The sequence below is a fragment of the Spermophilus citellus genome (genome assembly GCF_964194105.1).
Source record: "Spermophilus citellus genome assembly, chromosome: 7".
Lineage (NCBI taxonomy): Eukaryota > Metazoa > Chordata > Mammalia > Rodentia > Sciuridae > Spermophilus > Spermophilus citellus.
In genome coordinates, this window is record NC_138188.1 from 128,276,232 (window position 1) to 128,301,494 (window position 25,263).

General features: G+C 31.1%; 1 protein-coding gene across 4 annotated transcripts in view; it reads right to left on the minus strand.

Moving 5' to 3' along the window:
- The window catches only part of CADM2 (cell adhesion molecule 2), a 1,032,141-nt gene that overhangs the window by 74,081 nt on the left and 932,797 nt on the right, over window positions 1-25,263 (minus strand). For 2 of the 4 annotated variants that reach the window (XM_081301402.1, XM_081301401.1), the window contains 2 exons: window positions 21,265-21,443; window positions 4,733-4,852 (listed from right to left, as the gene is read on the minus strand). In XM_081301402.1, the coding sequence (XP_081157528.1) occupies window positions 4,733-4,852; window positions 21,265-21,443 (299 nt within the window). The remainder of the gene's footprint in view (window positions 1-4,732; window positions 4,853-21,264; window positions 21,444-25,263) is intronic. The other 2 variants (XM_081301404.1, XM_081301403.1) reach the window with 1 other exon arrangement.

A 25,263-nucleotide genomic window follows, 5' to 3' on the forward strand; every position in this document is an offset into this window, starting at 1 on the left:
ACCACTAATGTGCATTTAAATTGTGAATGAGTATGCATTTTTAATTTATCTTTTAGTTTAATAAATATATATCTGGTTCTAGACAGCTTGATAATTTAAAAGTTTCCTTAAATCAAAAAGAAATCCCCCCCTTTTTTTGCAGCACCTCTGTTATCAACTAAGGTTCTATTGCAATCAGTCTCATTAAAATTTAAAAGTTGGTTAATATTATTGGGCAAATGATAAAAAATGATGAATTATAATTTTATTAATTCAAAGTCTGATGTAAAACCAAATCTAGACTTGAGCCAATAATCAATTTTGATGTTTACATACGTTATATAAACAATTTCATCACTATTTTTAGCATTTTTCTTCCTCTTAACATGTTGAAATATATAAAGCTATAATTTAAGTTATTGGAAAAAACTATCATTCCATTAATTATATGATATACTTTAATGTTAACATCTTTGTTTACTAAAATGAATTGAGCAATCAAACCTGTCATGTAATCTTTTTCAAAACTCCAAGCTCACATGTTACATAATAAACTGGTAAGTTTGGCCTTATTCTATTTCTGTACATGGGTTGTACAATTCTGTTCAATGTTGCCTCCAGAGGTAGGTAGCAAACTACAATCTAATACAGCATATATACTGCTAAATTGAGTACATTTTATAATAAACAGTTGAGTCTCAGCCAATTACAGCAGGGGAGCTTCATCCAACCACTGGTCACCAACTGATTGGCTCACATTCATATAAGCAAATGCCTCCACACTCTTTATCCATTCAAGATAAATGTGGATGACGCTAATGAGGTTCTTTCTATATGTCTGTTCCCTTTCTCTGGCTATTAACATAACCTGCAGATGTGGTGGGTGGGGGATTCTGAAGCAACTTCTCTCCTTAATGCTGCCCAGTTCTAATACTTTTCTTGCTCAAATAAATTTCTTAAATTTAATTCATCTCAGATATTTCTACAATATATCTAATTCTCAAGACAACCCTGGGAATTACATGTGTCTTGTTTTCTTGATGAAGATTCCAAGGCTCAATTTAGGTGATTTTCCAAGATAAAGCTCTTAAAAAGAAGAACCAAACTTCATACTCAAAGATGTCCCCAGAGCTTACTTATTCCCTGCCTTTGCCATAACTGCTCAAATTGATTGACTTTGCTATGTCTTAACACCCTTCTTTGTAACAGGATATACTGGTAATTGCCTGCTTTTTCCCCGTATAGCAGAAACTCTTCTTCCTCCTAAAAAGGATGCATTTTAAACATAGATTGAAGAGGTGTTCAAAGTCTCAATCAAGTTCATGGCTTTGCTGATTTGAGTGCAGTTTATTTTGCTGTCTTTCTTCTTGATTTCTTATATAGCAACAGCTGTGATTCTTTACATTTATTTTAAATTGGATGTTTATTATATCCAGGATAAAAAAATTCAGCAATAATAGGAATTCTGAAAGTGTAAATGCAGATATTAACAGTGATTCATGTGATCATTTATTAAATATAAAAGATAAATGTTACAGTTTATGAAATTTAAAGAAATGACATTTAAACATAATGAAATCAAATATATTTAGCATATTTTAAATTATTGAATGAGAAAAAAGGATGAAATAAACTAACAAGAAATTTTGCAGGCTGAAAATATCCTTTCTCCATAGTTTTCAGTTTTTCCCAGGCAACATATTGTATTTCCTTTTGGTAATAATTTAAAGCATAATTCATAAATTTTAAATAAATATATTCTGTTCAAATATAAACACTTCTAATTTAAAAGATAATATACAAAAAAATGGAGTATCATGTAACTTAAAAAGCGTAGAATGTGGGACATTGTGGCACACAACTAGAACACCAATGGCTTAAGAGGCTGAGGCAGGAGGATCACAAGTGCAAAGCCAGCCTCAACTACTTAGGCAAGGCCCTCAGCAACTTAGTGAGACATTTTCTCAAAATAAAAAACAAAAAGGGCTGGGTATGTGATTCCACTGTAAAGTGCACCTGGGCAGTGCAATCCCCAGTATAAAAAAAAAAGGATTGAGTACAAAAGTGTCAACAATGTTTATGTACTGAGTGAACCTTCCATCCTCAAATATGAATCTGAATATTAATGATGGTGACATTGGTGACCTCTCTAACTCCCAGATGTTGGTTAAAGATAGAAGGAAAAAAATACAAATTAGATTAACATAAAATGTTTGTGCTAGGATTTTCTCCTCCTCCTCCTCCTCCTCCTCCTCCTCCTCCTCCTCCTCCTCCTCCTCCTCCTCCTCCTCCTCCTCCTTCTCTCTCTCTCTCTCTCTCTCTCTCTCTCTCTCTATATATATATATATATATATATATATATATATATATATAAACCGTATGAATTGCTTAGCTTACAAATGCTTTATTTTGACATATCTTGAAGTTATTTTAAATTATGATGTTTTTCAAAATTTAAGTTAAAAATGAGGAAATTTTGTGTGTTTGTGTGTGTGTGTGTGTGTGTGTGTATGCACACAAGCACTTGTGCATGCATGTTATTGTTGAAGTTTATTTGTATGCTTTGAGGGTAAGATCAATTCAATTCTTTCAGTACTTTTAATACTATTGCAAAACAAAAAAAAATTTAGGAAACTTGGAAAAATTATATTTACCCGAAAACGTAAAAAATAGGTTTGAGTTTTAAAAGACTATTTTAAATGACATAAATTCCACTTATCATTTGTGTGTTTGAACAGAATAGAATGCTAACTTCACTATGAAAAAGAATATTTTTCTCTTCAGTCCATAATAGTGTGCATGTATACAGTATATATATATATATATATATATATATATATATATATATATATATATAAAATATCACAAATACATGAATGTATATGTATGTATACACACACACACATAGTTATGATTCAGTAGATCACAGGATATTCATAAGATTTCTCCACAACAAACACAATAGTATTCACTATAGAGTAAGCCAAACACAATTTAGATGTAAATGTTTTAATCACTAAGGGTTTTTATTACAATAAGTAATTTCCAAAATTTTGGGGTTTGATATATTGCCAAACATATAATAGATAATCAATAACTACTTTTTGAAAAATGAAGGAATAATTGATTATATTATTTCTGTCTAAATATATCACTTTAAATGTAATTTAAGTCAATGTACCTCTCTTTTCTATCAGTATTTTGTTGACATAGTTAGAAATGAATATCAGAGATTTTGTTAATATGCAACAATTAAATTTTATTTAAAATCCTATTTGTAAAAAATCTTTGCAGAATATCACACATTAAAGAAAAGCAGTATGTTAGATATCTTTCATTTTATATTAAACTATACAATATTTGTTACCTGTTTTCTTCATTTTTATTAGGTCTTTTCTCTCAATTTGTATATAAGTGACATTAGAAGGATCTTTAAACTCTTCCCACTTGTAGATTTAATGCCAACAAACTCCAAAAACAGTACTAAATAAACAGTAGTATTTAAGACATTCTTTTTGCTAATACCATCAAACTTATTTTGTCATCAATTTTCTATATCATATAATATAGTTGATATGATTATTAAAAATTGACAATGATCAGGCATTAAAATGTATTTTTCTGGAACAATAGAAAGACTATTAAAATTGTTGTCAAAGGTAAAAACTCAATTGAATATCAAGAATTAATAAAAATCCCAAACAAAACGGTCTAACTGATCAATCTTTACAAATAATGAAAATAATAGTAAACATGTCCTTAGTAAACTTAATTGCATATAATAATGTAAAATCTTCATTAATTTCAAGTTAAATTGTTAACACATATTAGTATAGCCAGCATGACACAAAACACATATAAGTAGGAAAAAGACAGAAATAAATCTGACAAATTCTCCCTGAGCATTGTTTATGCAGAAAGTAAGTTAAAGTATGTTTTTCTATAATGCCTTAAAAATTACTTTTATTTCTTCATTCTCTACTAAACACTTAATGATTGCTCAGGAATGCTTTTTAGATTTCTTAACCATAATGCAAAGTATTTCTTTTGCCTTAAAGAATATATTTATTTCTTTAAAGTTGCTTTCCTTGTTTTTAAAATAAAAATGCTTATTTTTATACTGATACCAGATATTAATCATGGAGTCAAATATGAATTCATATTATCCTGAAAACCCCAAAATATTCACCTTTAGAACATTCTATTAGTGGAAAAAACAGTTCCACTTAGCACTTCACTTTAGGATGACACATGTTGAATATTTACTCCTAAGTTCTATGAGGTGAATAGTATAAGAAGAACATGGACCACATCCCTTTGAGAACAAATTCAACACTAGATATTTTAATCTAGGGAAAGAGAAGCAGCAAGCTAATAATATAAAACTAGTAATTTCAAAAGCAAAAGCTACCTCTGTATTCTTGAACATATTATTCCTTGACATTTCAAAGCAAGGCAAGAACTGTGTTCCATGTTTACATTTTAAATTTTTCAACAAATTTGTACAGCTCATATATTTTTAATTTATTTTATTCTGGAATACTTTGGTAATAGTCATAAGTGACACTAAAAATAAATATACCCTGTTGTCCCATATTCTATTTTAGTCATCCTAATTGCTGGAGATTTAGGTGACTTAATTACTTCTTAGGCTTACATAAACTAGGATCTCAATTACTCTACCCTTTTAAAAAACCTCTAGATAGCTTCATTTATTGTGTTTTCTAGGCCATAACAAAGAAGCATACTGTACCTCTTACGCTGCTGGTTGTTGCAGATGTGGTTGTGCTGGTTGTTATGGCTACAGTGGTTGTGACTGTTGCAGTGGTAAGGGAGGGGATGATAGTAGTGGGAAGCAAAGTGTTGGGAACATCTGGTGAGTGGAAAAAAACAAAATATAAAACAAAATCATATCATGCAAACGAAAGAGAAACAAATGATTCAAATTATAAATACATGTATCTTATTTAGACTTAAATTTAACAAGCTTAAACAGAATATCAGGTACACAACGACTGTACCACAGTTTCTGTCATTTTTTCTTTCACTTCTTTTTCATGCTCCAACACAAAGAAAACTCTTGGAGCTAAGTCTGAGAATAAACATATTGTTTGCAATATTTAGAGTGAAATTTAAAATGACGAGAATTCATTTATTCACTGAGTCATTTGAGCAATTTGTCATGCAATAGCAAAATACATATAGATAAAACAAAAAATAACAACATGCTTTGTCAGGGAAGTAAACAAAGAAATGACACATACAGAAATAAACACAAATACCACCATATAAGATTAAAGAAATGTTAACGATGAATATGTATATGCATGTTAAACACTTTTGGATTTTTTTCTTTTAGGAAAACTTAATGATAGGAAATAGGATGAGTGCAATTTTTAGAAACGAACAAACAAACAAAAGAAGCCAATTGCTGTTATTATTGTTATTTTGCTTTTCCTGTTCTCACAAATGATGTTAATGTACAGCTTAGATCTTGCAATTCTTACCCTGTTTAGCTGGCCACGCCTTCTAACAATTTTGCAGTACCTAGGAGTCTTTAACAAGTATGGAGCCAACTAGCATGGAACCCAATATTCTGAAAGGTTTATGATTTTAAGATGGCATACCTAAGGGAAATTACTGAACATAGACTTGAACTATAACATTCAATTCCCAATCAATTATTAGTCAACTTGCCGAAAATTAAAATATTGATTCAAATACTGAGAAAACAGAGTAAACAGAAAGAAAAGCTTAGTGTTCAATGCTCGAATCTTCCATTCTTTCAATCGAACCTGCTGAAAATATGAAGAGGAGCAAAGAGAACATTGAAACAACACAGCCAGTGTTAGACTATGAGAACCTCAGTATGATCCTCAGAGCCAAATCTTGTCTCAAGTGGATAGGCATATAATTTACACAGTGAGAAATTAGAAACAGTTCCCAAATTACCTGTAATTACTGTGCTGGGGTTTGATTTCACATATTTGTCACATAGTCCCTATATATTCAGAGTGTTTGACAGATTATTTTGCTATTAAAAGGTTTCCTGTCATTCTCTCAGCAAATGTCTTTGAGTTACACCAAACATTTTCTAGTTCTTTACTTTTGATAAATAGCCCTACTCAATCTGCAAATTCTACCTGCTGAATGCTCTACACTGGAGACACCAAAAAACAGCATGAGATCACTCTCTTATCTTGAGTATTGATGTTTACACCTGTTTTTCAACAGGGAAAATGCTTCCTGGCCAGTCAAATTAAGAAAACAACCTCTGAAAACTCAATGGTGCTTACATTAATCACTAGGGAAAATGGGTATTGCCTGTAGTGTGATTTAACATGATCATAAAGTAGAAATGACTTAACAACATTATAAATGAAAACGAATAAATATTATGTATGTGGGAATATAAACTGCAATTTGCTAAGTTTTATAATGTGTTCTTAATTCATGGTAAGCTTTCTTAAGAAGTTCTGGCAGATTGGAGATAAATGAAAACAGTCTAAATTTTTTAAACATTCTATAATTTTAACTTTTATATCTAAAATAGAAAATCATACATTTTTGTTGTTAGCAAATCATTTGCTTATTAGGAAATCTGAAGATATGTACTAACTAAATGCAAAGTTCAATATCTCCCAGGGTAATCAAATATAAGAACAGACAATAATATTAGTCATTTCAAACTATGTATAAAGAGCCAGACATATCAAAGATGATATATTATTAAGTTATTTACTATCAGACAATGGGCTAGAATAATATATCATCATATCTTATTCTAGCAAAAAAAATAGACTTAGAAAATCAACTCTATTAAAAGTAGCATTATGAATTCCTTCTTTCTTAGTAGGGTTTTGTTCATTTGTCATTTTGGCATAGCCAAAACAAAACATTATTTGAATTTTTTCTTTACTCCGTATCAAGGATAGAAATTCTAAATTATTTGAGCATCTCAATATTTTCAAGTCTTATGAGGATTCTTCTATAATAACCTGAATAATCTCCTGATTTCCTAGAAATGTCAAAATGCATTAAGCATAGACTTTTTTCCCTGGGCTAATATTCAAAGACCTAAAAAAAAAAAGATGGATAGCTGTAATAATTGTTAATCTACTTTAAAAGAACTTCCCAGAATCATTACAAATTTCCATGAACATAACCTTACAAATCATTACTGGCACACAGTCTGGCTCCAGCTTATCTTCTCCAGATTGTCTTCTACCCTACCCTCTTGACTTCAAGTGTGACTAAAACTGCTGAAAGCACGTTGGCCAACAGGACAACTGGCTCAAGAAAATGATCCATGAGAAAGAAGGCTCTCCGCGACACTGTCAAATGCCACTAGCTTTACTGTTTCCTATATGTTTTGCAATATTTGAAACATTTTTATTTTTCCAGCAATTATGAGGAATTCCCTCTGTTCTTTTTTTTCTGGTCATACATTCATTCCCATCCAATTACTTCAGCTGTATTATTAAAAAGTAAAAGCAGAAGTAACCTAAATATTTAGTTCCAGAAGGTTAATAAGAATTAAATCAAACAATATAAGATTAGTTGGAATTATAGAAAGATCAAAGAAATTGTATACTTCTGCTTTTCACTTACACTGTTTGCTCTGATTTGGGTCTGGTGTTTTCCCACTTGACAATTACCCCTTTGAAAGGAAGAACTCTGCCTCATTTATTGTTGAAGTGCCAGCACAAGTTGGAAGGCCAATCAATATTTACTAAATAAATTTGTTATACCATTATAAGCTAGACCTTTTTTAGAGGATCTAAAAAGTCCATTGATTTGACAGAGTCGACTACTTATCCTAAAGGGTTTCTTTCCTTCTCTCAAAAACCAAAACCAAAACCAAAAATCTCTATATCTTTAACATAAATAGACATCAATTTCTGTAGGGTAAATTTCAAGATCACAAACTACTACTTTCTTCAAAAAATATATTTTTTGGCTTAATAAAAGCAGCAAACATTTCATCACATTTTCTGCTACTCTGAAAACATTGAGAGCCTAATTTAAAGCTTATGGTTGAGTTCTACCTGTCTCCATATGAACTCATTGCATTGTCACTGATTCTGAGACTTAGTGGGAAAGGTTGAAGGGTCAAGAGAACTTTACAAACTTCCCATGCTTTGTTCAACTATTACAACATTGGTTTCCTGGTATATCAGTTTGTATATATGCACATACCTATTTAAGTTACAGAAAAATATTTTATTTAGTGTTAGGTGTGAGTATAATTGAGAGGTTGATTGCTCCACTTCCATCTCAAGACCTTTTATTTTCAGCAGCCTGATTGTAACTGTAAGCAGAAATTAGCAAAAGACTCTATCTAAGCTAGCTTCCTAAACCCCAACTCGCAGGTTTTTTCTGGTCTTCACTCCTATAAACCGTGGCAACATTTAGCACAGGTTAATAAATGTTTCAAATGTCATGGTTTAGATCATTAACTTTGGCCTTTAACTTAGATATTGTTTAGGAAAATGTGGTATAATTTCATAAAGAAATAGGGAATACAAAACACATACTACTAGCCATTTACCTCAGTTTTAAACTATCTAGAATTCTACACCATTTAAAAACCATTATACTCTTAATATGAGAAATATTCTATCAAATATAGGACAAGATAGAAAATGAAGGTCAGTTATCAGGTTTTTTTTTTCCTTTAAGACACCTCTTTTTTCCCCCTTTTTTGAAAAAATATAAATATAGTGAATCAGATACAGGAAAACTATACACATGTACACACACAATAAAACACTATTGGTTCAACATTAATTAAACAATTCTGTCTATAAAATAACATAATCAATCTTCCAGTAGTATGAATAATTTTCTGAATATGATATGTCAATGTAAGAAAATTTAACATACATGGATATATATATATATTATATATGTATATTTCTTACATGTTAATATTCTTTATAATTAAAGGATATATTTAGTGGACACTAAGATGAGTATAAATAAAATGTAGTCAAATTATGTATCACATGATTAAAAACTATGTAACATAATTTATGAATATTAAAATTTTAAAATGATAATTTATACAAAACTCAAACAATTTGCATGATATTTCATCTCTAATTTCCACAATGTAAAAGAGAAATTCAAAAGTTTTTCCCCATGGAAAAATGTACTAATTTAATGAATAAATATTGCATTTTCTGAAATAAAAAAACAACAAAAAGTGATTACAAATAATAAGTTCAGCCTTTGGCAAATCCAAAAGAAAATGACTATTGTCTACTCTCTTAGATGGTAAAACATAAAAAATGAAGAATAGACAATTAATGAAACATTTAGTGGATAGAAATTGTATTTGGGAAAGTGAACTAAATATAAACAATAAGATTTTGTCTAGAGCTGATCAGACAAATTAATAATTATACATAAATTATTAGATACAATTTAAATCCAAAATAATTCAATGAAGTTCTTCAAAATCAGAATTGAAAACAATGTTAATAATAAATTTGTTTGTACTTAATCTAGCAATAATTTTTAAGCTGCTAAAAATATTGACCACAATATATAGTAATATGGAAGAACAATTTCTCTGAAATCATGATTATGTGCTTCAACTTTCAATAGACTAAATCTTACTATAATCTAAATATCACTATATGGAAAAATGGATAGAACTTTCTAAAATTACTTGATAATTTTAGATAGGATATTAAACAAATTCATAGACATCTATGATTTATAAAAAACAAATATATAATGTATAAATAATATACATTTATTGTGTTAAAATATAGCTCAGTGGCAAAGCGTTTGCCTTGCATGTGTGAAGCACTGGCTTCAATCCTTAGCACAACATGAATATAAATAAAGACATTGTGTGTCCATCTACAACTAAAAATATATATATTTGCCTGATGTATACATTTAAATTTCAGGTAACTTTGTACCTTTACAAATACCCATACACAGATATACATATATATATATATATATATATATATATATATAGAGAGAGAGAGAGAGAGAGAGAGAGAGTGAGTAAATGGGGAGTTTTCCTTTAAACAAAAAATATGAGCATTTTTTATTGACAGGAAACTGAGAAATGTAAATATTCCAAGAGATAAAAAATATCTGTTTATTATATGCCTACACAAAATTCAGGAGTTATAATAAATTTTACTTTTTGTTTCCTTTGTAATGTATGTAAAGAATTCTTCAAATGTAAAAGGAAAATTCTAGAGCATTTTAATAATGTCCAACAGAATCTAAATCTAGTAAATTGAAGAATTTCATATTAATGCAGCCAAATTCTAAGTAGGCTACAAAAGTGATGTGATATTAATAATTCAGGTTACTTGTAGAAGAACATAGTCACATGCAGAGGTACAATTTCAGCCCAAACAATAAAGAGGCAGAACAAGGAAACTAAAATTTTCTGTCCAAATACCATGGCTAAACTTTGTTATGGTAAATTAATCAGCCCATCATCTCTTCTTCATAGCCCACATGACTGATGCTAACAACTTCAAACTGCATCTACTATTATTTTGAGGTAGCCAATAGGAACTAGAGTTTCTCAGAGCATTCAGGGCCCAAGTTCTAGATGTAGCTCCTTCAATCCCCTTGTGATATCATGTTCTCTCATGATACTAATCATTACCTCTTTCATGTCTGCTTTCAAGGCTTGTTATAAATATGATCTCATCTGTAAAGCAGTCTCTGGTTCCACAATGATTTAGTATCTTCTTTCTCTGAACTTGCAAGTACTTTACAGCCACCTGTATATACACTTCTTTTATATTATATCACCTCTGTGCTTATGTATCTATAACACCCTATAAACCATAGGCTCAATCTTAAAGATTAATATGACTTCATCTTTTAAAATATCAATTTGCCTTAGGACAAGTGTAGTCTGACCCAACCCTTCATTAGAGTAGCTGCTCTTTCTGGATATACCTAGGAAGTTGAAGTCTGATTCCTGGTTCCTCTGTGAAGACTTGGTTTGACCATATAAATCTCACCCAATTTTCCTTCACTGTTTGTGTTGCTACAGTAACATTTTAACATTTGTTCTAATTTACATAATCAGTTTCATGAACTCTGCTTTTTAAATTCTCAATAGTAATGAAGTACACAGTACACACATTATACATCAAAACTCTGCATAAAATCAAATGGAAACAGTCTATTGTATTAATTTGACACCAACATACATTGTATTTTTTTCCCAAAGAACTAATAAGATGATAAGAACAGAGAAAATGTATTCCATAATATAATTCTGTGCTTTCTCAGAGCCCCTCTCTGAATTCAGCTGGTGCTTTATAAATGTGACTACTGATAACAGTGTCAGTAGATAGGTAGCCTATCAGTTTTTATAACATGAGACAGTAACCAAACTTTATACATGGTTAATCCCTATAAAAAGTTTCCTGCTTCCTCTATCATGTGTAACATGATTTTTAGCGATTCTTAAAGTCTAAAAGATTATTAATAAAAATTAAAATGCAGCATCATGAAGAATCTTATATTCTGAAAGCGGATTTTCCATGCTCTTAAAACTGTTAGAGCTCTGAATCATATCATCCAATTAAAATAATAGAAAAGTGTCCCTTTCTTCACTTGCTAATGAAAGAATTCAAAACATTGTAACCACATTTTGTTATTGGAGCTTATTAGAGCACAACAGATCCTGTATAACCTTGTCAGAATAAAATCGGTTTCAACAAGCACTGTGTACAATAAACTGCAGAGTGGTACAGCACCTTTTTCCCAATAACGAGCTTTTCAGGTTAAAGGTGTGTTCTGTTCTCTACAAATGCAGTGTACAATAATTTCTAACTTGTCAACCTGTTTTGTTTTGTGGCAGTTTCTCTTTTTAAAAATGGCATTCAGAATGGATTTTCGAAGCAAAATTAAGTCTAAGGAGCCCCAGAAGCCCAAACTTCTTGTTTCCCTCCAAAGACTAGTGTTCAAATAGGGAGAAAAACTGTTACCATTTAGTCTGGAATCTATATGTCTACCTCTATCCTGCTGCATGTTACTAACCTGCCCCCACCCCAGGGGGTCCCAGGGTAATCAATACAAACCAGGAGTTATTGGTGGAGATGTATAAGGGTTAGAACATGTTGGATAACAAGTACTAAGGTAAGATGCAACATTTTGGTAGAAGGCACCTCACCTTAAAAATAATAGGGTATCCTTAACCTTTTTACTGTGAATTCCATTGCCATTGCAAGCAATGGTAAGAGGAATGTTTACTGGATTTGCTTTTGCCAAAGCAGAGAAGAAGGACACCTACTTGCTATCGTTATGCTTAGCTACATGTAGCAGCCTATTTGGATTCAAGCATCAAAATGAATAACACCGCCAAGACTCTTTTTAAATGACAACCTCTGGTTTGATGAGGCTTCAATTCACCATTGCATGTACCCTCCTCAAGAACCATATAGTAATGTCATCTGCTTCAAAAAAAGAAACCCTTTTCAAAATAAGATCTAAAAAAAATCCCTTTTTCATCATTCTGGTAGCTTCCACTGGCTTCTGACACTAAATGGAATCTTTAGTAATAATAATAATAAAAACTGCCTTCAAAAATGAAAAGTGCTATAATTTTCAACTGTAGGTGGCAACCAACAGTTCTATGAAATTACAAGAAATGTTTATGAATAAAATCAATATGTTATTTTTTTAAATGCATGCATTTTTCTTTCAAAATACTTGTATTACATTTCAAACTGGTAAAGGTAAAGTGAAATTTATGGTAGGGGAAAATACCTTTGATATGAATGATCCTCTATCAATTATTTGCATCTATTTCAATATGTGAGCGCTTTCCTAAAAGCACTTAACCTAAGAGTAGATGAGATTATTTTATGGGAGAATATCACTTCTATTCGTTTTTTAAAATACTTAAGTCAAATAGCAATATACAAAGCAAAAATTTTATGTAGTAGAAAAATACCGAGAAATCCAGATATTTGGATGTATGTTCTGTGATGAACTAGCTGAAAAGCATTTTGTATATCGTTTAATCTCCATACATTTATGCTTCCTGATCTAAAATCGAGGAGTTTGTACCTAGTCAATTATATAAATCTTTGTGAGCCAAGTTCATACAAGTGGTAGATTATAGTTGATCTTCTAAAAGCAAAACACCTTCATTCCAGAAATTATAAGTGCAATATTATTTTTCACATAACTTCAAGAGATAGAGTCCCTAAAGATGTTGTTCTACATTCACAATGGAAAAAAAATAGACTCATATGATGTCTTATATTATAAATAATATAATTTTCTCAAATTCAAGATAATCTGTGTGTACTTGAAAAAAATAATGGTAACCTGAATGTGTTAAAAATGTTTATATTGCTATGTTTTCAGATACAATCTCACTCTTCCTGTCAAGTCACCACCATTTAAATATAGCATGCTTATAAATAGATCCTCTCTTAAGCTTTCTTGCTTGACCTTATTTTTTCCAGTGTTCATTTTTCATTCCACAAAAATACTTGCTTGAGTCATACTAGGTTATGTATTCATGTCACTGTATAGATTTACACCATGCAACTTACTAGAAATACTTCCATGTTTATCTCAAATATACTTATTTAATACATAAATTTCATCAAAAAGTAACAGTGGCTTCTGGTACCCTGAATCAAAACTAAACTGGACTACCTTTCTGAAGAACTATCCAAGAAATATAAAATACCACAATAAAAGATATTTTACTATGGCAAGTTTTCACTTCCTTATAATGGCCATATTTTAAATAAAAATAATCCAGAATGTTTATCACTTTTTATCACTACTTCTTATGTGAGAATTCATTTACCTTTAATGATTATGCTAAATTAATAATATCTGGGTTCTCATCAAAGTGTAAAAATTGTCATTGAATCAAAATGAGAAATTAATACCCAGAAACTTTTTTAGTGAATCCTAATTTTCACATACGTGTTTGTTGATGACTGCCAAATGGAAAAGGAAATAAAATGCCCCAATATGATATTTAATATTATAATCCCCAAACTTAGTCAAAATAAAAAACAGAACGTGAGAGTGTTTCAAAGATTATTATTAGAAATTTGCCACCCTATAATTTAAGAAAAATACAAATGGTAATTTGCAGGTACTTATGGTGTTTGACTATTTATCAATAGGCCCACTTAGACATCTCCTTAGAAGACAGTTATCTCCTAATGTTATGCAGAATTGTGAGTTAGCACCTATTGAGCTCCACTTTTTACCATATCTTTCCTAGTATCTCATACTCTCCGGAGGACTCTGTTCTTCTTAAGTTTAAAAACGGTTATTTCAGAAGTGAATTCCTACTCAGGGGGGAGTAGAGAGAAATTCCTAGATTCCAAAGCAAGTACATAATATGTTGTTACAATATTTGTGAATTCTAGTTTAAGAAGCTACAAAGCAAGTTTTACATAAATTCCATATCTTCTATTTAGATATGCCATCCTTTCTGAAAACTAATGCTAAAAATTTTTCCCCCATGGGCTATTTGCATATTACTTAAATTCTCTGGCAAATGAGCCAATTCACATACATACATTTAAGTTGAAGAACTCTGTACAGTTTTGTAAATTTCCACCTTAGCCTAATTTCTCCATAAACAACAGAGAAGGCCAGAGTGCCATGGTTTCTATCCTTGCATTTACTTTATTATACACTACAACGGAGAGAAGGAGAGAAAAGATTAATATCAATAGAGCCAGAACATATTTTGTTAATGGTGAAATGAGGATTTTTTTTTTCCTTTCAACAATGGTCCACTTAGATATATAGAAACATTTACTTCAGAGTGGTAAGACTGAATGGAAATTTTACTCTGAAAGCTCTGAGACCTTAATTTATCTACTTTTCACTCATCTTAAAACAAAGAGATGGATTTCGGCATCAGCTCCAAGTTGAGTATGCCCTCATGTGGGCACCTTTTTAAATGCTTTATAAAGCAAACACTGCTCCTGTCTCCACTATTTTATTCCATCCCACTTCCCTCTGCAGAGTTCAACAGTATATTCATCCAGTCAGAGGTATGCCTTTCCCACAGGCATCAGAGCTTTCCCTACTTATTCATGTCCAGAAATGATATGTTTTATCTGTGAGATTAAAGAAAGTACTGTTTTAAGAATGATCCAACTAGTTACTGCCTGGAAACTCTCAACCAGAGATGAGAGCAGCAACCACAGGGCTCTTCCATTAGCACACTGTTTGTTGCTCCATATGGATGTCTTTTCTGTCCTTTTCTTTCTACAACATATATTTTCCATTTATGCTTCTAAAGGAAGCTGCTCCAAAGAAAAAATGCTCATTATGAGTACACAGAATTAATTTACCAACTGGTAGGTCTGTTTCTCTGTGAGGGAACAGATTTTAGCTGAATCCCTTTGTAATGTTTGCTAGGCTGTGCATCTGTCCGTAATTCAGGTCTTTCTTTCCTGCTCCCCACCCACTTATAGGAACTCAAAGATTCCCTCTTGTAATTCCATCATGATTTGTAAGTATTGCTTTGCCTAATAGTACAACTAGAAAGAAAGAAAGAAAGAAAGAAAGAAAGAAAGAAAGAAAGAAAGAAAGAAAGAAAGAAAGAAAACAAAACAAAAAACTCATGTGATCTTCCAGTGCTTCTAAATATTTTATTTCTGGATAACTGTAATAGTAGATGCAAGATGTCACAGAGGCTGCTATCTTTTAGTCTAGCTACACATTTGCCATGAAGCACAGAAGTACATTTTTCATTTTATCATAGGAAGGATACGTATTAGTTTCAAATCATTGCTAATCATGACTTGAATTTATGAGCAATATATCCCTGTCATGGGGATGTACATATCATGATAATATTTGCTTAGTTCTATCATGAGAGAAGTTTAAAAAAATTACTTTATGATATTTGCAGTGTTTCACAATTATTAAGCATTCACCTATGTATGCATTATTTTGAGCAATTTAAGACCAACTACTATAATAACACTAAAACAATAATATTTATTTTCTGCACAACAGTCAAATATTTGGAAGAGATGATATATGGACTAGAAATGTTTGTTACAGTGAAAGAAAAGCTACCCTTCAGGATTCAATTTGCTTTTCTCACATAGTAAGCAAGTTATCTACAGTGGAGAATTAGCACCCAGGACAGAAGAGGAGCCTCGATTTACCCAGTTTGTGAAAGATACATGTCTAAATAAGCAACAGAGCTTGGAAGCTGGACTGGGGGCCAGCAGTCTATTATATCTATGTGTTTAGCTTTTTAACTGTATTTTTTTACTTTTACTATTAACAATGAAATCTCAGTAAAATTAAGGAGGCAGTCTTATTGATAATTAAAACCTGGAAAGCTTTTTTTAATAGTTTGATACCTTTCACTAGGCCAAAACACACAGACATTTCTAACAGTAATTTTCTCTTACAATTAAAATGATAAAACTCCAAACATTATCTTTATGATGATTCCTAGCAAGTAACAATAAAATGTGTTACTTCTGAAGTGTATATGTGTTCCTTGTGAAGTAATTTTCCTAAAAACTTAAAAATAAGAAATGTTACATTCCTAAGCAGTGTTCATTTCAATTGACACATGACCAAACAAACCATAAGTGCAATATGATATTTTAGAGATATCAGGTTAGCCACTACAATAAACTGGCAGTACAGAAACAGAAGCAAATTTCAATAGAATTTCACTGTATACTATTATAATAAATATCATAGTTTAATTATTTCATACATATTTAAAGATGAAATTTGCTGGAAAAGAAAAATATATTTTAAAAAAGTGAGAGCATGGAAAGTTGTATAATGAATAATTTCACTCATACGCAAAATAACCAGAATTAAAATGATGAACCAATACATTGTTTAAAGTTTTATTCATACAAGGAGAGAAATAATGAAGTAAGAAAATAAATTAGATCAATGATAAAGACATTTAATATTTACATAGGGCTACTATGGTAATAAGAAGGGGAAATTTGAGTAGGGAGAACAAACATCATGAAAACATCTCCTGGAATATTCTATATCAGCTCTGTCCTAACTTTCAGAGACAACTTGAGTTCTCCATTGTAGCTCTAACGTGATTCCTGCTCTGCTGGCCTACAATCTGGACCTGGCATAGATATTGTAGCCACTTCCCATAGTCCAGAATGGTACTGCATATTCCCAGTATCTCTGTCCATTTTCTATATGCATTTGAAGTAGTGGTTATGAATTTTCCTAACATGAATTTAAAGGGAGGTAAAAGATATTAAGAAAAATGAGAAAGAGGGTTAGGATTTAAGAGAGGCTGATTTGCATTTCTCACTCTCTATAGATACTATTTCTCAAACTTTTTGATTCCATAGTTCCAACACTTTTAATCCATTTATTACAAATACATATGAGAACCCAAACTTCTTTCAACCACAAAACAAGATGAGCCTCAGGTCATTGGTAATTTCTTGCAGCCACTCCTTGTACAACAGTAAGCATTTGCCATACTGTGTATAGCATATGGATGTAGATCTGGGTAGTCTTTGCTTTAGGAGAAGATATATTACTTAAATACTATTATATATACTATTATATATATTATAAATATATATTATAATATTATATATATTATAAATACTATTATATATATATTACTTAAATACTCTGAACTTGATGTTGTGTTATAGAAACAAGTCTGATTGTAAATTTTGTCCTATTCTAGAGATTTTTTGTTATATTATTGAATTTTTTAAGATTTTTTACCTATTAACTAGTTAGATAAAATTTAGAAATTTATTTTTGTTCAGTAGAGTTAAATTATAATCTGGGTACCATGCAGGGAATATTTAGGCAATAAATTATTTGCATCTCTTTCTAGTTGAAATGGTCTTAATATAAAAAGTCTATTGTTATTTATTTTAAGAATAGAAGTTAGATATATTATAAATGATTATAGCTGGACTGTACTGAATTCTTCCATTTATGATGTATATAATTTGTTTATGATTGATCCAAAATCTCTGTATTACCATTTTTAAAAATTTTAGACACTGGGACCACAATCAGAGATTATAATCATCTGCTTCATTGTGTGATCATCTTCCTATAATTCTCCTATTTGTTTTATTATTTGAATGCATAACTTCTCTTAAAAATCTTAAACTATAATTTTCTTTATTGTCATTCACCTTTGCCTCATAAGATCATAAGTACTAAGTATATAATTGGGGAATGAATGAATTATTCTTTTTGTCTGAATTCTCTAAATATGAAGAGCAGCAATGGAACAAAACACTTGAAAACCATTAGGGCTATGGATGGTGGTTTCTAAATAAATAAATAGCATGATAAAAGTGATAAAGAAGAAACATTTTATAAAGAAGAAAAAAAAACTACTATGATCTCAGTAATTAATAAGCATAACTATGGCTACTAATTTAATAGATTAATTTTTCCATTGCTAAGATTGTTAATGAATAGTGCCATTATCTTTGCTAATAGATCCTCCACAGAGCAAATGCTTCATAAATATATTTTGTCTTGCCTGTATTTGAATGTTGACTTTTGTTAGATTTTTCATTGATGGTAAATTTTAGACTGGCAGTTTCAAATTACCACCTCTATATTCCTAATGTTGAAATTTTCAAATGTGAATAAGAAGGGGGCAAAACCCCTGCAGTATACATAAAACAAAATGTCAGTACTATGAACAATTAGGTGTAATAACATTTAAATAATGCAATTCCATTGACACCCAAAGAATAAAATCCAACCATTAGGATGGCCTCCAGACAGTAGAAGATTTCACAGGAAAGTGCTAATTCTGCTTAGACCTCCATCAAGTTAAGAATCAATAGAACCTAGGCAACTGTAGTAGATTCAGACAGGAGTCTCAGTTCCTGAAAAAATCCTCATGCTAGAGCTATATTAAATTATCACAGCTAATGTAAAATCAACCTTGGTGTAAAAGCTAAAAGGGTAAAGTTCTCACAAATGATCGCTTATCACTCCATTCCGAAATGCATACAGCATTCATTATAGATCGCAATGCCACTCAAATTTCATCATTTAGTAGGTTTTGAAACAGCCAAACCATTAACAGAAGAGAGTAGCTTTTATATTTATACAATCAGTGACTAATGAAACATTATACCCAGTGTGCAAAGGGGAAAAACTTTATTTTGTAATGAACCCAATTGGAGCCCTTTTTAAACACAGTGTAATATGGTTTCACTGTTTCATCGAGCCTCTCATTACTTGTGTCAATAATCCTAGGTAAACTACTGTTGAACTTCACAGCATTTATTTAGCAGCATGAATAGCATTAATCTATGGGGTGCTTTTGATGAATTGTAGTTCAAGAAGCAAAGCCAAAAATGACTTCTTACAAAGTGCTTAGAGAAGTATTTATTAGAAATATGTCAACTGCCAACTACCTAAAGGTAGCTTGGCTATTTAGAAAACCATACTGTTGGCTAGCTTGCAAACACTGGGAAAGCATAAGAATTTTCCCTACTTGAATTACTTGAAAAACAACAAATGACATGCTTTTCATCAGAGTGTATTATTTCTTCTGTCATTTCCCTTCTAATTCTGTATATATTTATGTTGTATTGCCTTCAATACAACGTGACATGTGATACAACATGCTCCCAGGCTCTAAGAAACTATTAGGTGAGAGAAACACTTAAAAATTTTCAGGTGAATCAGTTAGGCTAGACTTAAGTGATTGCATGGTCTGAATATCCAGGTAGCAAAAACTGGAAGCTGCTCTTGGCTCCCCCTCAAAGACTCTAACTTGACCTTGACTCACCCAGTGGTGTTACCTTCTCTGGCAATAAGGCTGGGAAGGTTTGTCGGCAGGAGTTAACTATATTTAATTCCAATTTATCAGTGTAGTTTGATTAAGCTAATCTTTTACACAGCTAAATTTTGCACTATTCATGAAATACCAAAAATTAAACTCTTAGGATGTTCAAGATGTTTATACAGGGAGAGTTTATTCACTGTCTGCCTTTATTTGCCTACCATGAAGCTAGTATTTAGAATTGAGAGATTTTATAAACTGAAGGGATTCCAAAAGAGATAATATTATATACTGACAATATGTAAGTTTCTTCAATTTTTGCCTGTATCATAAGAAAATAAATACCTGGAAAAATAGCACAAATTAGATTACTATTTTCCCTAAAATTAATTAAAATTCTTTATATTAAAGACTTAGGCTTGACTCCCACCATTCTTTCTTTTTCAATTTTTTTTTAATAGAGAACTAACTAATCCATGTTCTATACTATACAATTATAAATATGTATTATATAATTGGATTCCTGGGAAAAGTATTGAATAAACATATTCTCTCCATGATTTCTAAGATCCACTGGATTTGTTAAACCATTTTGTTTTATTAAATGCTGGTTCATAATTTTGTAATATTATATGAAATAACATGGTATTCTCAGAAAAATTTCTCTGGCTGAAATATAAAAGGGTAATGTGACATTCTCTAAGGACTCTTTCTCTGGAGATGCACAATGTTCCCTAGCATATACATTAACCCCTGAGAAATGGTATAATAAATAAATTTTTATAAATTTTATTTATTACAGCATTTTTTTAACCTCATAAAATGTAGTTTCATCTAACAATATATTAAAGCTGCCTTATTAACAACTCATTGTGACTTTTGAAGTTTGATCAATGAAAAAGAGTGATTTTCTTCACTTTTGGGTATTGGTATTTTGCTATATTTATACACTTTGATATATACAAATGGTGAGATAAATGAAGTCAAGAAAATCAATGTCTGTAGATATTTCAAATTATCCTTCACAACATTTACTCATAAATATTCTATTCCTCTGTCTCTGCTGTATCTCAATGACATACTATTATCTTTTGGGTAGCCAGTTATAGTGATCAAAAAAATATATTTTTTATGATACTACTACTGAAATTAGTTTACAAGAAATAGGATAATTCTGGATTATAAGTAAAAGCATTTATTTGTAAAAATTTAGACAATCATTAATATAACTTATAAGTCATCACCAAAAATTAAATAAAAAGATTTATGATAAAGCTTTTCACAAAAATAACTTAATTTTTAGTGTATGCTGTAATTTTATATTAATTAGTCTGTATTGGAACATAGTAAATTTTGGACATATTAATACTTATGAGAAGTCCTTCTGAAAGAAAAAAGAAAACCTGTTTAATTTTATCCTACAGATTTTGACAAATTTAAATAGCTTTTTAGGTCATTCATTTTTTTACATGTCATATTTTCAAAAAGGCACTCACCATGTACAATGAGGACATACTCTGCGCTGCTTTGGCCGATGGTGTTTGTGGCTTCACATCGATATGTACCATTATCCGTTTTGTTCAGGAAAAGAATGTTTAGCTCCCTACCACTCACAACCATTCGATCAGGATCTGGTAATTCTCCACCATCCTTTGTCCACAGAACAGGTTCTGGCCTGTTGGATTCAAACATGCATACAAATAGGAAAAATAAGAAATGTTGAATATTCAGGAAATTAAGCAAATCTGGTAATATATGGATATTTAACACGTATTTTATGCATAATCATTTGCTAACTTCTATAAGGGGGCAAAAAGAACCATCATGTACTCATTCAAAAAATTTGAAGGTATGAGAAACATAACTAATTCTACTGTACCTGTGTGTTAAAGAACTAATTTGTTATGTTATTGTAGCAGTCATTGCTGGTCCCCTGCCCAGGTCCTGAGCCCAGACCCTACTGGTATTGGCATTTTAACATTTTAACATAGCCTTGGGCAACAGAAGCAAGTCCTCTCCCCAGGTTCTAACAAAAATACCTTTTCACTTGGGGTCTCCACTGAAACCACCTAAAGCCTCCCCTTACCTTGTCCACTTTTCTTATTCTCCTAAAGAATTTTTTGGAAAGTTTGTATTTAATAACATACAGTCCCTGGCTGCATTTGGCCAATAATGGTCCGTATGTACAACAGAGATCTCTTAAGATTTTATCTCCTGGTGATGTCATGGCAATTTTATAATGTGTTTGAACTCATATGTATTTTTTGACAAATTTTTGTAAAATGGATAAAACTTATGAATGAAATATAACAAATATTGGTAATACTGTCAAAATAAACAGATCAGTAATATGATGCAGGAACTGTTCATCAAGTGTTTAAGACTAAAATCACTTGGAGTATGTGATATTTTGATATAACAAGAAATACATATTTTCTCTGCCCCTATTTCCTGACATAGTTCTCCTGAAACCCCTATAGATAGAAGTGCTAGGAAGATATTTTGTACTAAGATTTGGTCTTTGTCCCCAGGTCTTGATGCTGCTTCTAAATTCATAGGAATTTCCTAGGCACTAGGAATATTTTTTGTTTCAATGAGATGCTCCTAAGACATATTCTAATAAAATGCCTTTGGAGGGCTTCTGGATCCCTTCAGAATGGGAGCTAAATTATTCAATGGTTGGAACTTTCAATCCCACCTCTATCCTCTCAGAAGCAGAGATGGGTTGAAGTTTCAGCTGATTACCAATGTCCAATGATGTAATCAATCAGACATATGTAGTAAAGCCCTTTAAAACCCTGAACTGCAGGGTTCAGTGAACTTTTGTGTTGCTCAACATATGGAGGGTCCTGGAGGGTGTCATTCCAGGAGATGACAGGAAAGCTTGTGCCCCTCACTATATACATTGCCTTATTCATCTCTTAATCTGCTTTTCATCTGCATCTTTTGTAATGAATGGGTAAGTACAAGTATTGTGTTTCCCCAAGTTCTATGGAAAGACCCAGAAAATTAATGAAATCCAAGGAGGAGTCATGGAAACCTCTGTCTGTAGCTGGTTGATCAGAGAAGTATATACAATAACTTACTATGTGCAATTAACCTGAGAATTAGGGGCCACCTCCTGGGACTGAATCTTAACCTATGGCATCTGACTCTTTCCAGGTAGAGAGTGTCAGAATTAAAATGAATTATAGGCCACTCTGCTGATTATCCTGGAAGAACTAATTGTTAATGGGGGAAAAAAACTGCCATATACATTTTGGTGACCAGGTATGAATTTTAGTAAATGTGTGAGCAGAAAATAATAAATAGTTCATTTATTTTCCTATCTCTTCAGAGTAAGAAAGCAAAGAATGAAAGGCAATTCTGTCAGACCCAAGAAACTTCTGGAAGAGTAATATATTACTTAACAAATGAAGAAACCTGGTATATAAAAGTATTGAAAAATATGATATCATATCTTTCAATTATATAGAAAATTTGTCTTCATATTATCTTTAATGAAAGCCAAACAATTAACACTTCTTAACTTGCTTTATGTAATCCACATCTGTTTATTGCTATTTGAACTTACTAATTAATATTTCAAGTAGCATAATTTTAAGTCAAATATCACAAGGAATATAATATAATCCCTTGAAGAAGTAAAATTGTAAAATGAAACTATAACTTGGAGAACAGCTGAAAAAATTGAAATTTTATTCTTTCCAAAAAGCTACAAAAGACAAATAATAAAATAAAAGTTATATTAAGGATAATTTGAATTTTAGAACATTCACCTTTATAATTTTATTCAAATGAAGCACTTATTATATTAAGAGGCAATGTTTTTGATGTATGTTAGAATTTTAAACACACAGATATATTTATATGTATTTATGTATTTTTTATATATACATGTTACATAGATATATATATATATATATATATATATATATATATATATATCTTTCCATATACTCAAAATTAACACCTGAAATCCAAACTATTATGATTCCTCTCCACTCAAGTTTGTAAGCTTTAAGTCACATCTAAAAACACAGGCACTATAAATGCATACTTAATTTATATTTATATATATTTTAAATTGTTTACAGAGAACATAAAGATGCAAATAAATTAGTTATCAGTCTGTATTTTAAAAATTTCTTTCTAAAAACAAAATACTCCCTTCTGGTAAATAAGTAGGAAAAAAAATCAACCTTCACAAGTGGTTAAAAGGAAGATGTCAGGCCATGTTTCTGAAGCAATGAACTGAATCATTCAAGGATTCTTTATCCTACTCTATGTAGTAAATCTTAAAGGTGACAAGACTTAGAACTATAAGATGCAATTTTAAGGAAAAGAATGTGATAGTTGATATATAGATCATAAATAAGGAACAAATATTCCCAATTAGTACTTAAAATGTTCAACTTCTTTAACAGCAGCATAAAAATATTAAGTGGTTTAACAGCCTTGATACAATTTGTGTTTTATCTTAATAAAGAGAGCCTCCAGGCTTTTTCTAATTGGAACCCAGAAATGATTAAGTTTCTTGCTCCAAATGAATAACAATCTCCCCTGCTCTTCAAGCATCTAAAAGAAGATCATTTTAAAAGTGGTTCCAATGTAAGGTTTTTATGTGACAAAACTGAAAAAGAGTAGAAGCCGGATACCAAGTGCAGCAGAATTGTGAGAACACAATGGAAAGTAAGATGGTATTATTCTACAGTGGGAACATCCATACAGTCAAGGCAGAAAGTCTCCCTGTGCAAACACCAGATTATCAGAAGCTGGAATTCTATATGAGAGTAAATTTGACTTCATTTCTGCCTATCAAATCTACAGAGCTAAAATTATGTTTTATTTTCCTATGCAAAAAATAAAGAGACATTTTTCTAACAGTAGAGATACAGAAAACAAGAAACCAAAATTTTAAAAGTGAGACCAAATGTGTTTATGCACTTATTCTCACATATTTTATTACCTTATTGATGTAGTTTTAAATCTCGACAGATTAAAAAAAAGTGTTTTTTATGTACATGATAAGAGATTCTACACTATCTTTCAAAGTTCTTATTTATAAATTAACATTGGAAAAATTGCCATAACCTGTTCAAGTCACTGGTTTATTTAATATCTTGAAACAGATGAGTAATCAAACCTGATCCCTTATTTCCACTGGAATTATTCAGTTTTGGGGTGCTACTTTTGTGAGGTTATGTCATACAAGCAATTCTTCTAGTCCCTCCATATGAGACCTCAGTGTCAAGGAACTATTTATTATTTATATTAGGTATCCCCACAAGAGCTCATGTGTAAGACAATGCAAGAAGGTTTAGAGGTGAAATGGGTGTTTTAGAAAAGCCTTAACCTAATCAGTGCAGTAATTCTCTCATAGGGATTAACTGAGGAGTTAACTGTGAGTTTAGGCTGTGGCAGGAGGAGAAGGGTCATTGGTTGGTATGCCTTGGGGGTACATTTCTGATGAGCTGAGCTTAGTCTCTGTCTAT